The sequence below is a fragment of the Papio anubis genome, chromosome 9 (assembly GCF_008728515.1).
Source record: "Papio anubis isolate 15944 chromosome 9, Panubis1.0, whole genome shotgun sequence".
Taxonomy (NCBI): Eukaryota; Metazoa; Chordata; class Mammalia; order Primates; family Cercopithecidae; genus Papio; species Papio anubis.
In genome coordinates this window covers 51,125,739-51,141,429 of record NC_044984.1, presented here as the reverse complement: position 1 = coordinate 51,141,429, position 15,691 = coordinate 51,125,739, and the positions used below count along the sequence as shown (strand labels likewise).

General features: G+C 47.7%; 2 protein-coding genes across 7 annotated transcripts in view; one reads left to right on the top strand and one right to left on the bottom strand.

Moving 5' to 3' along the window:
• The window catches only part of GLS2 (glutaminase 2), a 19,117-nt gene extending 6,334 nt beyond the window's left edge, over positions 1-12,783 (top strand). Inside the window, exons 2-18 of one of the 6 annotated variants that reach the window (XM_003906608.5) lie at positions 2,996-3,095; positions 3,482-3,603; positions 4,199-4,328; positions 5,121-5,200; positions 5,287-5,450; positions 5,669-5,727; positions 7,477-7,509; positions 7,772-7,830; positions 8,337-8,403; positions 8,554-8,604; positions 8,718-8,894; positions 10,151-10,282; positions 10,425-10,517; positions 10,988-11,049; positions 11,542-11,618; positions 11,895-11,958; positions 12,090-12,783. In XM_003906608.5, coding sequence (XP_003906657.1) covers positions 2,996-3,095; positions 3,482-3,603; positions 4,199-4,328; positions 5,121-5,200; positions 5,287-5,450; positions 5,669-5,727; positions 7,477-7,509; positions 7,772-7,830; positions 8,337-8,403; positions 8,554-8,604; positions 8,718-8,894; positions 10,151-10,282; positions 10,425-10,517; positions 10,988-11,049; positions 11,542-11,618; positions 11,895-11,958; positions 12,090-12,246 — 1,627 coding nt within the window. In that variant the 3' untranslated portion in view covers positions 12,247-12,783. Of the gene's footprint in view, positions 1-2,995; positions 3,096-3,481; positions 4,144-4,198; positions 4,329-5,120; positions 5,201-5,286; positions 5,451-5,668; positions 5,728-7,476; positions 7,510-7,771; positions 7,831-8,263; positions 8,404-8,553; positions 8,605-8,717; positions 8,895-10,150; positions 10,283-10,424; positions 10,518-10,987; positions 11,050-11,541; positions 11,619-11,894; positions 11,959-12,089 lie in introns of those variants that run through there. The other 5 variants (XM_021922516.2, XM_009180967.4, XM_021922515.1 and 2 more) reach the window with 5 other exon arrangements.
• On the bottom strand, positions 12,750-15,259 carry SPRYD4 (SPRY domain containing 4). Its single transcript, XM_003906609.4, has 2 exons — positions 15,075-15,259; positions 12,750-14,711 (listed from the first exon to the last, which is right to left on the bottom strand). Exons 1-2 carry the CDS (start codon positions 15,157-15,159, stop codon positions 14,173-14,175), a joined length of 624 nt encoding a protein of 207 aa, XP_003906658.1. The 5' UTR covers positions 15,160-15,259; the 3' UTR covers positions 12,750-14,172.
• Positions 15,260-15,691: the final 432 nt, after the last annotated feature.

Below are 15,691 nucleotides of genomic sequence, written 5' to 3'. Positions count from 1 at the left end.
GGGTTTCACCATGTTAGCCAGGATGGTCTCGATCTCCTGACCTCATGATCCACCCGACTCGGCCTCCCAAAGTGCTGGGATTACAGGCGTGACCCACCATGCTGGGCCGAGCCCAGGAGTTTGAGTCCAGCCTGGGCAACACAGTGAGACCCCATCTACACAAAAAAATTAAAAAATTAACCAAAGGTAGTGGCACACACCTGTAGTCCCAGCTACTCAGGAGGCTGAGGTGGAAGGATCACTTGAGCCCAGGAGTTTGAGGCTGTGGTAAGCCAAGATCACACCACTGTACTCCAGCCCAGGCAACAGAGCAAGACCCTGGCTCTCTCTCTTTTTTTGTTGTTGAGACAAAGTCTAGTTTTGTCGCCCAGGCTGGAGTGCAGTGGCTTGATCTTGGCACATTGCAAGCTCCGCTTCCCGGGTTCACGCCATTCTCCTGCCTCAGCCTCCCGAGTAGCTGGGACTACAGGCGCCTGCCATCACACCCGGCTAATTTTTTGTATTTTCAGTAGAGAAAGGGTTTCACCGTGTTAGCCAGGATGGTCTCGATCTCCTGACCTCATGATCCACCCGTCTCGGCCTCCCAAAGTGCTGGGATTACAGGCTTGAGCCACCGCGCCCGGCCTCCTCTAAATATTTTAACATATTAATGGAAGTCTTGAAAACTAAGAAGTCTTCAGTACCTGGAATTTTAGGTGCTATAAGCCAGAGAGATACTTTGGGGCACAGGGACCTTGCCAGCAATACAATTTAGTAATTCTTATTGAAGACCCACTGTGTGCTAGGGACTTTGCTCAGTGCTAGGAAGACAAAGATGTATAAAAAAGATGTGTAAAACACAAAGACCTAACAGTGGAGCAAGGGAGATCCTTCTGTCAGTAAGATGGTGTGTTGTGTCAAACCGGCAGCATAAGCAATACCTGGAGGTTTGGGGAAGCCTTTACAGAGTTGGCGACATTTGATCTGGACCTTGAAGAATGAGCAGGACCATACTAAGCAAAGGTCATTCTATGCAGAAGTTATAGCATAAGCAAAGGCCAGGAAGCCTCACAGTTCCCGGCCCATTTTGGGGAACCATCTATATTGCCTGTTACATCTGGAGTGTGTGGGCATGATGGGGAATAGGGAAGTTAAGTGAGCAGGTTTTATTTATTTATTTATTTATTTTTGAGACAAAGTCTCACTCTGTCACCCAGGCTGGAGTGCAGTGGCGCAATCTCGACTGACTGTAACTTCCACCTCCCAGGCTCAGGCAATTCTCCTGCCTCAGCTTCCCAAGTACACGCCTGGCTAGTTTTTGTATTTTTAGTAGAGATGGGGTTTTACCATGCTGGCCAGTCTGGTCTCAAACTCCTGACCTCAGGTGATCTGCCCACCTTGGCCTCCCAAAGTGCGGGCATTACAGACGTGAGCCACCATGCCTGGCCAATTGGCAGGTTTTAAAGAGCTTTTAATGGCCTACCAAGTTTTTGTTTGTTTTGAGACAGAGTTTTGCTCTTTTTGCCCACGATAGAGTGCAATGGCGAGATCTCAGCTCACTGCAACCTTCGCCTTGCAGGTTCAAGCAATTCTCTTGCCTCAGCTTCTGTAGTAGCTGGAATTACAGGCATGTGCCACCACGCCCAGTTAATTTTGTATTTTTAATAGAGATGGGGTTTCACCATGTTGGCCAAGCTGGTCTCGAACGCCTAACCTCAGGTGATCCAACCACCTCAGCCTCCCAAAGTGCTGGGATTACAGGTGTGAGCCACCACGCCTGGCCTACTTTCTTATTTCAAGAGCTTATTCTGTAGGCATAGGGAGTTACCAAATGTTTTTGAGTAGAGAAATTACATTTGAGTTTAGAAAGATCACTGGCACATTTTGGCCGGGCATAGTGGCTCATGCCTGTAATCCCAGCACTTTGGGAGGCCGAGGCAGGCGGATCACGAGGTAAGGAGTTCCAGACCAGCCTGACCAAAATAGTGAAACCCCGTCTCTACTAAAAATACAAAAACATTAGCCGGGCATGGTGGCACACACCTGTCATCCTAGCTACTCAGGAGACTGAGGCAGGAGAATTGCTTGAACCCGGGAGGCAGAGGTTGCAGTGAGCTGAGATCGCACCATTGCACTCCAGCCTGGGCAACAGAGCTGGACTCTGTCTCAAAAAAAAAAAAAAAAAAAAAAAGATCACTAGCACATTTTAGAAGATGGATTGAAGCAACAAGCAACAAGAGTGAAACACTGTCTCAAAAAATAAAAAATAAAAAAGACGGATTGAAAGTCAAGAGAGTGTAGTGGCAATTAGGTAAAAGGGAATAAGGAGCTGATGATATATATGATTTATTGAACATCTACTTTGTGTCAGACAGTTTTTCACGGAATTTTTATCTTAAGCCTCATGTCACCCAGGTGAAGTAGACATTACTACCCTTATATTACAGATAAGGAAGCAAGGCAATATTAAGCAAACTGCTCAAGATCACACAGCTATTATGGGGCAAACTGGTCTACTACAGCATGCTGGCACAGGGAAAAGGAGAATAGAGGGTGGATTTGAGACATTATGAGGCAGATTCATCCAATGTTGGTGACCAACTAAGCATGGACTTAAGGTGTGGAAACTATCAAAATGATGCCACATTTCCAGCTTGGCACCCAGGTGGGTGGTAATGCTGTTAACCCAGGTGGGAAACAAGAGGAGAAGAAGAGGAAAGGAGGTAAGATGACTCAGGTTTGGACATACTGAGTTATCAGTGCTTGTGGGGCACCGATAGGTGGAAGTGTGAGAAGGGAGCTAAAAATAAAGATCTGAAGGTCAGGAGTAAAAGCTAGAGAAAAGATCTACAACTTCTTAGGACAGACATGAAAGTTAGATTTATAGGCATAGATCAGATGGTTTAAGGAGGAGGCATAGAATGAGGACACTCACCTACTTATAAGCCCATGTTGCAGAAGGAGGAGCAGGTGGCAGTTCTCAGGCCCCACTTTCCTCCCCATTCTCTGCCCCCAGTGATTCATCAGAAAGTGGCATGCTGTCCCGCCTGGGTGATTTGCTCTTCTACACTATTGCTGAAGGACAGGAACAAATCCCTATCCACAAGTTCACCACTGTAAGTTGCTCTCTACCTGTTCAGGATGCTAATTCCTTAAGATCTCTGAAAAGTGGGGAAACGAGGGTATGACAAGTGCAGGGCAGCTAATGGGTTGCTACATGAGGGTGAAGCATACAGATGGATGAGAATCCAGATGTCTAGGCTGACAAGACAAGCCCATCCCTGCCCCAGGGTCAGAAGATTAAACCCTCTGGAAAAAGGACAGGAAACCCTTGTTAGCCTTCAGAGTTGCTCCATCCCCTCCTTTCTTATTCTCCAAACCCATTTGTTCCACCTATTGTAGTGACTGGGGTTCAGCTAATCGGGTATCCACTGGGAAAGATTATGAGGAGTACATCACTGTCCTTGTAGCTGACCTTTCCGGTCTCTTCTTTCCTCTAAAGGCACTAAAGGCCACTGGACTGCAGACATCAGATCCTCGGCTCCAAGACTGCATGAGCGAGATGCACCGTGTGGTCCAAGAGTCCAGTAGTGGTGGCCTCTTGGACCGAGATCTCTTCCGAAAGTGAGGGCCCCAGAAACAAGGGCACTGCTCTCTGAAAACTGTCCTGTGGACGTAGACTCTCACAGCAGGGAGGAATTTGGGAATTGTATAGTTCAATTCCTCATTTTATTTTATTACTTATTATATAAGTTATACATGAATACTCATTATAAGAGTTCAAACAATATAGAAATACATGTTCTCCTTTCCCTCCCTACTCAATCCTATCCTCTTTTCCCTGAAGTAAATATTAACAGATTAGTGGGTATCTTCTAGATAATGTCCTATGTATTGACACACATACATGAATATATGTAAATATACTTTCATGATTTAGGATTTTTTAAATATCAAGGTAACATACATACATATTATTCTGATATTTATTTTTTTTCTCATATCCCAAGACATAGTCTTTCCACATCATTAAAACCCCTCATTTTACAGGTAAGGAAACTAAGACATAGAAAGGCAAACTGATTTGCCAAAGGTAACAGAGCTGTTGATCCCAAACCGGAAGACCACTCAACCTTCTTTATTCGCGACTTCCATGGCTCCAGAGTGAGTCCCAGCTGCATCTCTCTAGCCCCCTAATCCAATCGTATCTGGGATCCAGGTGTGTGAGCAGCAACATTGTGCTCCTGACCCAGGCATTCCGAAAGAAGTTTGTCATTCCTGATTTTGAGGAGTTCACAGGCCATGTGGATCGCATCTTTGAGGATGCCAAAGAGCTCACTGGAGGCAAAGTGAGAGCCAGGGGACTAAGGGAGGGGTCAGGGACCTGGGCCAAATATCTTTTTTTTTTTTTTTTCTGAGATGGAGTCTTGCTCTGTCACCTGGGCTGGAGTGCAATGATGCAATCTCAGCTCACTGCAGCCTCCACTTCCCGGGTTCAAGTGATTCTCCTGTCTCAGCCTCCCGAGTAGCTGGCATATGCTACCATGCCCAGCTAATTTTTGTATTTTTAGTAGAGATGGGTTTTTGCCATATTGGCCAGGCTGGTCTCGAACTCCTGACCTCAAGTGATCCACCCACCTCGGCCTCCCAAACTGCTGGGATTACAGGCATGAGCCACCACATCTAGATATACCTTGCTTCTCAGAGATTTCCTGCGGCTGGGAATCCTATGAATGAGAAATGAGAAGCAGAACTTCTGTAAATGGGGACCTGGCTTCATGTGTTTCTATACACATGATTCCTAGAGCAGGTGAGGGAATCAAGAGTCTATAATACAGTCTTCAAAGGGATTTATATGGTAATTGAGCCTAAGAAGCAAAAGGGGAAGGTGACCTCAGAATTCTCCTTTTTTAACTTCCATTAGCTTTACTGCTATCTCTACAGGATTGGGGATACAGAAAGATATGGCCTTCTAGGACTTAAGGCTCGGAATTTCTGGGAGCAACAGGCAGGAGGGAACCCTTCTGCCCTATAGAAGACAGAATTTTAGCTTTTATCTAAAAGATTGTCTTTACCCTCATCCTCAACTCTATTCCTTTTCTCCACATCCATCTCCCTTTTCTCTACCCATTCATGTCCAGGTGGCAGCCTACATCCCTCAGCTGGCCAAGTCAAACCCAGACCTGTGGGGTGTCTCCCTGTGCACTGTGGATGGTCAGCGGTGAGATGCTGGGCAAGAGGAAGGGGAGGCAGGGCACAGGTGCCGAACACAGGCCAACCCCTTTCATGGCATCTGTCTGCCTCCAGGCACTCTGTGGGCCACACAAAGATCCCCTTCTGCCTGCAGTCCTGTGTGAAGCCCCTCACCTATGCCATCTCCATAAGCACCCTAGGCACTGACTACGTGCACAAGTTTGTGGGCAAAGAGCCTAGTGGCCTGCGCTACAACAAGCTCTCCCTCAATGAGGAAGGTGAGCACTACCAAGGCTCAGACCGTACTTATAGCCGTCCCCTCCTCCTTACCCCCACCCCATCCCCCAGCCTTTTTTGTTTCTCTGCCCTTCCCGATTAGCCCTGTCATGCCTTTCTCCCTAGCAAGCAATCTTTCTTGTGTAACCCACAAAATGAGCGGGCTGTCAGGGAGGCTTTGTTCAGTGGCTAAGACTCTTGGTGGTTTGTATTTCCCCAGGAATCCCCCATAACCCCATGGTCAATGCTGGTGCCATTGTTGTCAGCTCCCTGATCAAGGTCAGTGCCACCTTAACCTTCTGACAGGTATTATCCTCTAAGCTCCTGTGTTCCTGTATCCCTCATATTTGTTCAGCTCTCCGGGGAGACTGGTGGGGCTCTGATTCCTTTGAGGGTCCCCAGAAGGCACATGAGGCACAGCAGGGACCCACGTTATGCTGACGATGTCAGTAAAAGAGACTGCACCACCTCCCTCACCCCCACTAGTACTGTTCCCTGCCCCCACCCATGAGTCTAGAGCCTAGAGCTTCCAGACTCTTAGAGAAGTGAGCAGGTCCTGACCCCTGCCTAGGACCAAGGGCCAAATGCCAGAGACAAGGGGAGGACAGCACTACTGGGCACTGATTGGCCATTTCTGGGTGTGGGACACCTGCAGGGAAGGGTGAATGGCCAGGCCAGGGCAGTTATTCACGTCACCTGGAACTGTGAGTTGGCCTTGAACAGGGTGTCAAACTAGCCCATCAGCTGTAGGTCTCCCAGAGCTTGAGCAAGAACCTGGGAGCAGCTGGGCAGCAACACCCTGGGGCCAATCACAGCCCCTCCTGAGGAAGGTGGTGTTAGGAATCCTCCCCCCAGGGACTCAGGTGTCACAGTCCCTGTGGTATTGACTCTGTAATTGACACATGAGTAAGCAATGAGTCTGGGTGAGGAAATGAGGCTGAGTCTCTCCCCTTGTTCTGTGATGGCTCCATCTACAAACCTGTATCTGGGACCTGCCTCATCCCATTCCCATCTAAGTAGGAACTTTAAAAAAAAAAAAAAAAAAAAGAGGCCAGGCGCAGTGGCACACGCCTGTAATCCCAGCACTTTGGGAGGCCAAGGCCGAGGCGGGCGGATCATGAGGTCAGGAGATCAAGACCATCCTGGCTAGCACGGTGAAACCCCGTCTCTACTAAAAATACAAAAAATTAGCCGGGCGTGGTGGCGAGTACCTGTGGTTCCAGCTGCTCAGGAGGCTAAGGCAGGAGAATGGTGTGAACCCGGGAGGCAGAGTTTGCAGTTGAGCCGAGATTGTGCCACTGCACTCCAGCCTAGGTGACAGAGCAAGACTCTGTCTCAAAAATATATATATGTGTGTGTGTGTGTGTGTGTATTGTACAGAGAGAGAGAGAGACAGGGTCTATCCTATGTTGCCCAGGCTGGTCTCAAACCCCTGGGCTTGAGTGATCCTCCCACCTCGGCCCCCCAAATTGCTGAGATTACAGGCATGAACCATCATGCTGGCCAATGGGATAGAGTAAAGGTCTAGTATGGGGTGTAAGGAATGAGGATGGAGATCAGGGATAGGGTGGGGCTGGGAGACAGGATTAGAGTCAGGAAAATGAACGTGGGAGTCAGGGATGAGGGTTTGGATTGAGAATGGAAGTGGGATGGCCCAGCAAGGTGGCTCATGCCTGTAATTCCAGCTACTCAGAGGCTGAGGTGGGAGGATCACTTGAGCCTGGGAGGTCGAAGCTGCAGTGAGCCACGATCATGCCACTGCACTCCAGCCTGGGTGAAAAAGCAAGACTCTGCCTCAAGAGAAAGAGAGGAGCCAATGGAAGTGCGGTGTTTTCAGGGAAAAAAAAAAAAAAAAAAAAAAAAAAAAATATATATATATATATATATATATATATATATATATATAAAATTGAACACATTTGCAGCAGCAGGACCAGTCTAACACTTGAACTCCACTAGATCCTTCTGACCCTTCCCTCTGTCATCCTCCTAGGCTTAGAAGACTGACATCTCTCTCTTTCTCTGCAGATGGACTGTAACAAAGCAGAGAAGTTTGATTTTGTAAGTTCCCTTGCTACTTGGCCCCTGGCTGCATTTCTCCACAGCATGCTGTCCTCTCCAGCTGCCCCAGTGGCTCTCTAACTCCACTACCAGGTGCACCAGCCCATACTAGAAGCCTTATTTCCAGAAGTGTGGAAATCTGCTGGCCTCAGAGAGGAAAGCCTCTTGACAAGACCTGAGTTCAGAAGGGCTAGTCAGCCTGTGAGGTATTAATAGAGCTTCTTAGTCAAGTGGAGCCTCAATGTCCCTTTTTCGCTTCCAGGTGTTGCAGTATCTCAACAAAATGGCTGGGAATGAATACATGGGTTTCAGCAATGCCACGTAAGTCCCTATTCAGAGGACTGACCGAAAGCATTGTGGTGTATCTGTGTGTACTTAGGATGGGGACAAGAGGAATGGGGGAGAGAGAATCTTAGGAGGAAGAAATCCTTTGGCCCTCCAGCTTCCTCTGAGTCCCTTCATTAACATTTGTTTACCTTGTAAAATAATTTTTTCCATTACTAATTAGTACGTAATGAGAGAGTGTGATGGTTTGTGCCTAAGCCCTTTCTTGCCAAGACTTTCAAAGCCAAAAACTTCACCAGTTTTCCTAGACTAGATGACTAGACAGTTTGGGGTGTTTGGTTTGGGTTTACTTTATAACAAAGCTATGCTGAGTGTTTGCTGAGGTTCAGAAATTTCCTCTAATATTACTGTGAGAAGTTATAAAGGGGTTCATTTAGTTTGTGGTGTGATGTAGTTCTGTCTCTCTCAGGGAAGGTAATTTTTCGCCTTCTCCCAACACCTATTCCTCCAACTTCAAGTACTAAATTGGGTGTTTGCTTCAGATTCCAGTCGGAGAAGGAAACAGGGGATCGGAATTATGCCATTGGCTATTATCTCAAGGAAAAGAAGGTAACCAGGAGAGGCTGGGAGAGAAAGTCCCTGGGAATTCTGCTGCTAGTGGAAGGGCAGTAGGGGTTGGGGGTTTCGGCCGAGACCCTGACAATGTGAAAGGGCTGCTGATGTCCTGAAGAGAAATGCTCTCCCCTCTCTTCCTTGCAGTGCTTTCCTAAGGGGGTGGACATGATGGCTGCCCTTGATCTCTACTTCCAGGTAAGAAAACACTGCTCAGGGCCGAGGGAACAGGACAGACTGTCCTTGCCCTACACCGGAGGGTACCATGTGCAGGTTCACATCACATCTTCACCTATTCTTTGTTTTCATAGCTGTGCTCTGTGGAGGTCACTTGTGAATCAGGCAGTGTCATGGCAGCCACCCTCGCCAATGGTGGGATCTGCCCCATCACAGGCGAGAGTGTGCTGAGTGCTGAAGCAGTGCGCAACACCCTCAGCCTCATGCATTCCTGCGGCATGTATGACTTCTCTGGCCAGTTTGCCTTCCACGTGAGTTTCTGGCTCTGCCATCCATCTGTCATGTGCCCAGTGCTAAGAAGAGAGAACACTGACTCTCTGAAGATAGAGGTGGAAGCTTGTTCCTGCCTCTCATTCACCAACTTCCAGGAAAGCAATTAGGTTGAGACTCCTTAGATGAGTTTCTCAAAAACACCAAGTTCCTTGAATATATAAAGAGATGTCTGGCCGGGTGCGGTGGCTCACGCCTGTAATCTCAGCACTTTGGGAGGCCAAGGCGGGCAGATCCGAGGTCAGGAGACCGAGACCATCCTGGCTAACACAGAAAATTAGACGGGCATGATGGTAGGCACCTGTCGTCCCAGCTACTCAGGAGGCTGAGGCAGGAAAATGTCGTGAACCCGGGAGGCGGAACTTGCAGTGAGCCGAGATTGCGCCACTGCACTCCAGCCTGGGTGATGGAGCAGGACTCCGTCTCAGAAAAAAAAAAAAAAAAAGATATTTCTTTGGGAGGCCGAGGCAGGTGGATCACCTGAGGTCAGGAGTGCAGACCAGCCTGACCCACGTGGTGAAACCCCATCTCTATTAAATACAAAAAATTAGCTGGGAGTGGTGGTGTGCACCTGTAATCCCAGCTACTTGGAAGGCTGAGGCAGGAGAATTGCTTGAACCTGGGAGGTGAAGGTTGCAGTCAGCCGAAATTGTGCCATTGCACTCTAGCCTGGGCAAACAAGAGCAAAACTCCATCTCAAAAAAAGAAAAAGAAAAAAAACCAATGAGAGATGTCGCAGCTCCTGAATTGTGCTTCACATTGCTGGCTCTTCTCCTTGAGGTCTCAGCTTAGATGTCATTTCCAAAGAAAGACTTTTCTGACCACCCTGTCTCACGTGGGCCCCCTTCTACCTCTATTTACAGCACCCTACTTCTTCTCACTACTTATCACAATTACTTTAAAAATTACTTGTCTATTTATTTACCTGTTTATTACCTACCTCCTAACACTATTTATTTAGCTGTTTATTACCTATCTCCTAATACCACAATGCTAGTTCTATCACAGCATCCAGCACAGAATGCTGTATTTCAGAAAATATTTTCTAGCTGAATCAATGAATTTTAAGAGAAGAAAAGGACAGGAGTAATAAAAGAAGCTAATTAACAAGCCAAAAGGTTGAGGTGGATTGTGGCCATGCAGTCATTTGTAAACTTGTTAAGAGTACAGCCTAACTTGTTTATTTTCTGATTTGGGGCACACCCACGTCATCCTCAGCTTCAATTCTGTTCCCCAGGTGGGCCTGCCAGCCAAGTCAGCTATATCAGGAGCCATCCTCCTGGTGGTACCCAATGTCATGGGAATGATGTGCCTGTCACCCCCACTGGACAAGCTGGGGAACAGCTATAGGGGGACCAGCTTCTGCCAGGTGAGATGCTTTGCATATAGTACTTAATATTTTTGAAGCAATAAATTTGTTTAATTGTACCACTTTTATTTTAATAAAACAATTTTGAGCTCCTACTAAGTGTAAGGAGTAAATACACAGTATTTTTGGCTTACAATTCTAGAAGTTGGTGTCTCTCTTCAATTTCCACAACTATGACAACCTGAGGCACTGTGCTCGGAAGTTAGACCCACGGCGTGAAGGGGGAGAAGTTCGGGTAAGGAAAACTCCAGGTGGCTTGTAAGAATATTTCAAAGGCCAGGTGCGGTGGCTCACACCTGTAATCCCAGAGAGGCCGAGGCAGGCGGATCACGAGGTCAGATCAAGACCATCCTGGCTAACATGGTGAAACCCTGTCTCTACTGAAAATACAAATTAGCTGGACATGGTGGCATGCGCCTGTGGTCCCACTACTTGGGAGGCTGAGGCAGGAGAATCGCTTGAAACCGGGAGGTGGAGGTTGCAGTGAGCCAAGATCACGCCACTACACTCCAGCCTGGACGACAGAGCAAGACTCCGTCTCAAAAACAAAAACAAAAAAACAAAAAGTATTTCAGAGTAGCGCACTCCATAACACTTCAGCACTTCAGCAATACCCTTGACTAAGCACCCATGGAGGAAGGTCACAGGGCAGAGCTGACATAGGTGAGTTCAATTAATGTCAGGAGGGTATGATTTGTGTTCCAGAACAAGACTGTGGTCAACCTGTTATTTGCGGCCTACAGTGGTGATGTCTCAGCTCTTCGAAGGTAATGCTACTGTTGACCAAATACACACAATAAAATATTCCTGGTCAGAGATTTTATTGGGAGGCAGCATAGCAAAACAGTTAAGTGCTTCAGCTTTGGAATTAGACAGAATGGATACAGATTGCATTTAAATTAGACTTTTTTTTAAAAAGGAGACTTTTTTTTAAGTAAACTGCCTGCTCTATAATTCATGTTAGCCGTTGTTATTGAGTGTTAAGAGCAGAGTCCGAGGAAGTAGGTACCCTGCCTCCAATGGGCACTTACCACAGGTAGGCAGTGAGTGGTATTTCTGGCAGCATCACATTCCCATCTCTCTAATATGGGTATAATAGTCTCATCTGGGTATGGAAAAAAGATTATTGAGAGCCTACAAATCTGGGTATAGGCTATTTCACTTCTCTGAAACTCATCCAGTCTGACACCAGCTCACAAAGAACACCTGTGATTCCAGTCTGATCTAGGCAACTCTAGCTGCTTTCCCACTACCCTCAGGTTTGCCTTGTCGGCCATGGATATGGAACAGAAAGACTATGACTCGCGCACAGCTCTGCATGTTGCTGCAGCTGAAGGTACTGAAGGGTTAAGGATGGGAGGGCAATCATAAGACCCTTTCTTTTTCACCAAAAGTTCCTTTGTTATATGTGCTCTCAAGGTTATAGGGGCAGCAACTAGTTTTATCTAGACACCCTTCGCTTTGCAGCTAGACTATTACTGGGTGCTGCAGGGTACAAAATGGGAAGAAGCCTTTTCCGCTCCCCTCTTGGTAAAGACTTCAGTGGCTAAGTGTCTGCACCAAAGGGTTCAAGACCTGTGCCTTCTCATTTTCCTTCTGCCCGTATTCCTAGGACACATCGAAGTTGTTAAATTCCTGATCGAGGCTTGCAAAGTGAATCCTTTTGCCAAGGACAGGTGAGTATTAGGCTAAAAGTGGAGGAGGGTGGGCACAGCTTCTCTACCTACCCTCCAGCCACCATGCAAATACATACAACCACCACACTCTCCATGTCTCCTTTGCCTGATCATATCATTATTCCTTTCAGATGGGGCAACATTCCCCTGGATGATGCTGTGCAGTTCAACCATCTGGAGGTGGTCAAACTGCTTCAAGATTACCAGGATTCCTACACACTCTCTGACACTCAGGCTGAGGCAGCAGCTGAGGCCCTGTCTAAAGAGAACTTAGAAAGCATGGTATGAGCACAGGTCATGGAGAGCCCCTGCTCAAGAAAAAGCATGAGCTGGCCACACATGTAATCCATAACCACCAAAAATGCTATGGAGAGCTACACTGCTTCAGTGGGGACCAAGCAGTCATGTGGTGACTTAGGCTAGTGCTTTCTATGAGAGTCAAAATACCCCATTCCCTCAGCAGACAGAGTACAGAGAAGGGCCTCAGTGGACACCTGCAGTAGAGCTATCCAGAGAGAATGGGCTTCAAGGTACAGCCTAATGGCTTGCCCCACTCAAAACCATCCCAGCTCTTCACCCAGGTCTCCTCTTCCTCTCCCTGAAGAAACCATCATGAGAGAAAGACACTCTGGTGGAGGGACTCTAGCTACCATGCACATGTATATATCCACAGAATATGGGAAGTGGGAATGGCTACGTACATGGCTTTAGTAGTCTGGAGAGATCTACTCCCCTTGGCCAGGACATGCTGCTGCTACTGCTAACAGCCAATTTTATAGACAGAGAAAGTATTTTGTGTTCAAATAAACTTTAATTATCAAATCATTTTTGCTAAACCCAGTCCTTCTTTCTTCCCTAGGGGTATCTAGCTTCATCACCATCATAGAAGGGAGAAAAAGATGGAATCACGGGGTCAGAGCACAGCTTCTCTACCTACTCTACCAAACAGTACATATTCACTTACCCTGCCAGGTTTTTCTCAACTCCAAATACTGCTTTAGGTTAAGTATATTCTGCTGCCAAGGGAAGTGTAGGTTTGAGTCTAAACAGGCTCTGAAACAGATTGTGCAAAAAAACCTCAGGCCTCCCTCCTTCCTCGGGAAGTTCCAACTGTGGCAGAAATGAAGATGGAACTTCTCAAGTACAAACAGTGTTGGCCAGGCATGGTGGCTCACACCTGTAATCCCAGCACTTTGGGAGGCCAAGGTGGGTGGATCACGTGAGGCCAGGAGTTTGAGACCAGCCTGGCCAACATGGCGAAACCCCATCTCTACTAAAAATATAAAAATTAGACGGGCATGGTGGCACACACCTGTAATCCCAGCTACTCAGGAGGCTGAGGCACGAGAGTCGCTTGAACCCTGGAGGCAGACGTTGCAGTGAGCCAAGATCATGCCACTGCACTCCAGTCTGTGTGACAGAGTGAGACTGTCTCAAAAAATAAATAAAAGAATCAACAGTTTCTAGCACTCATACCCTAGATATCCCCCAAGTATCTCTCTTCTCCTTTGGTCATGGTTATAACTGGGATAATGATTATGATAGACTGGCTGGGTGTCAGAGGTATAGATTAAGGTAGATGGACTCAGGGTAAGGATAGCTACAGCTGTCTAGGGCTGAAGGTCTGTGGCACTGAGCTACTGGGGAAGGAGGGCTCTGTTTTCATTTTGACACACTGAGTTAATAAAGCACTTACTGAGGGAGCCAGAGCCCAAACTCTGAATGTGCTGTAGAAAAAGGGCAAAGTCATTGACTGTACCACTCCTTCAGCCAGAGGTAGAAAGGATTTACTCTTCAGCGATCTGGTAGAGCCCCAAGAACAAACAAGTTACATGTGGGCAAAGGGAGGGAGAAGTATCACGGTGATTAATAAATTCAAACAAAGCTGAATGATAAGACCCCAGGATGGAATACAGTCTGAGAAAGGTCTGGGCAAAGGGAAGCAGAGGGACTGAAGGAAGCAGGTCAGGGAAGATATATCACCCATGGTAGCCTAGGAAATTGGCAGTAGTTGGTGGGTGGGAGAAGGAGGGTTTGGCTGTATGCCTAGCTTTCACAAGGTAGGGGATGAGGAAGATGATTATGATATTGCACAAAGGACCCAACATTGAATTGCGGGAGCTAGAGGTTGCTTGAGGCAAAGTAAAAAGGCTTCAGACATTTTCAAAAGGAGGCTGGCCAAGAGCGTGATTAGGGACTCCAGTAATGGAAATACTAGAGGCCCGGGGGCACCTCAAGCCCTGAATGGGTCAGCAGCTCTCCATCCCAGAGAGCAAAGGCAGGCACCACTGGACCCCGGAAATCTGTCTGTAGCGTGTGAACCACAGAGACCTGGCTCACATCCACCAGGCTCAGCTTCTGGGCCTCATACTCCAGCAGCAGCCCCACCTTCTCTGGCTGCCCAATACCCTCAATTGGGGCTTTCTCGTTGGCCAACATGGTGTACCACTTGCGCTGGGCATAGGTGAACACCCAGGAACGATCATCAACACCAATGCAGCTATCCCGGGACATGTCCACATCTGCCACTCCTATCCGGAACTGCTGGGAGCGCTTCACTGTCACTTCCCAGTAGTGTCTGCCACTGGTGACCGCTGTGTCTGCCAGCACCACTGCCCACTCCCGGAAGCGCTCCACATTCAAGGCCACCTTGGTGGGCTCCAATCCCACCAAGCCATATTTGACGCCCGTATCACCTCTGAAGAGTGCCAGGCTGCTGTGGGCGGTTTTTTCTTCCAATTTGAAACTGACGCCTGCGGGCAGAGCAAAAAGACGGGATAATAACAGGGGCTAGAACCCTAGGGCTGGTGATATATTCAGATCTAAGGCAGGCAGTCATGAGACACAAGCAACTAGGGAAGAGTCAGAATGCCAAGCGGGCAAGAGAGTCGGGGGGTCGCTTTAGTATGGATAGCTCATGGAGCTGAAAAACTCGGATTGAGGAAGTCCCGGAATTTAAAGAAACCAAATGGTGTCAAAGGTTTGGAATCTAGAGACCAAGGCAGGTGGGGGAAGGAAAAGACCCGAGAGGGTTGGAATTGCTTCTCGGAGTCGGGTCTGGGAATAATAGACGGAAGCCATTCTGGAGGTAAAAGAGTAAAAAGAGATAATCCTACCTCTCTGGGCCTCTGTGGAGGCAACTCCCAATCGTTTGGCTCCCCAACGGCACAAGCGCAAAGAACGTGCAAAAAGCAGCGCCATCTTGCGCCATGGATGAGCCGGACACGCCTCCCGCTTACAGACTCAGCCATCTGCCCGCCTGCTCCCCTAGCACGTGGTGCGCGAGGGGCGGCCGCGCAGTGTTATGACGTAGGAGCGACGCCCTGCGGGAGGTGGCTGCGTTAGCGGTTTCTTTTCTGATTCTACCCGGTGGTTGATGCTGTTTATTCAGTTTTTCTGCGTAGAGGGACGCTGCTCACATTTGAACTACATAAAACTTTTAGAGATGTAGTGTTGCCAGATGCTTAAAAGTATAGATTTAAAAATTAAACAGTACTGTAATTAGCTTTGATCCCGGCTTCACTGTGAGTTTGGGCAACTCATTCCACTTTTCTGAGCCTTAGTGTTCTCATTTTTAAAATAGAAATTATATACAGACCTTAGTAATAATTAAGTGAGGATAATCTAGGACGGGCGCGGTGGTTCACGCCTGTAATCCCAGCACTTTGGGAGGCCGAGGCAGGCGGATCACGAGGTCAGGAGATCAAGACCATCCTGGCTAACATGGTGAAAC

Coding starts and splice junctions, on each gene's coding strand:
- SPRYD4 (XM_003906609.4), bottom strand. CDS start 15,159: ATGGCGCTGCTTTTTGCACGTTCTTTGCGCTTGTGCCGTTGGGGAGCC. Junction 14,712..15,074: donor CTCCACAGAGGCCCAGAGAG/GTAGGATTATCT, acceptor CTCTGCCCGCAG/GCGTCAGTTTCAAATTGGAA.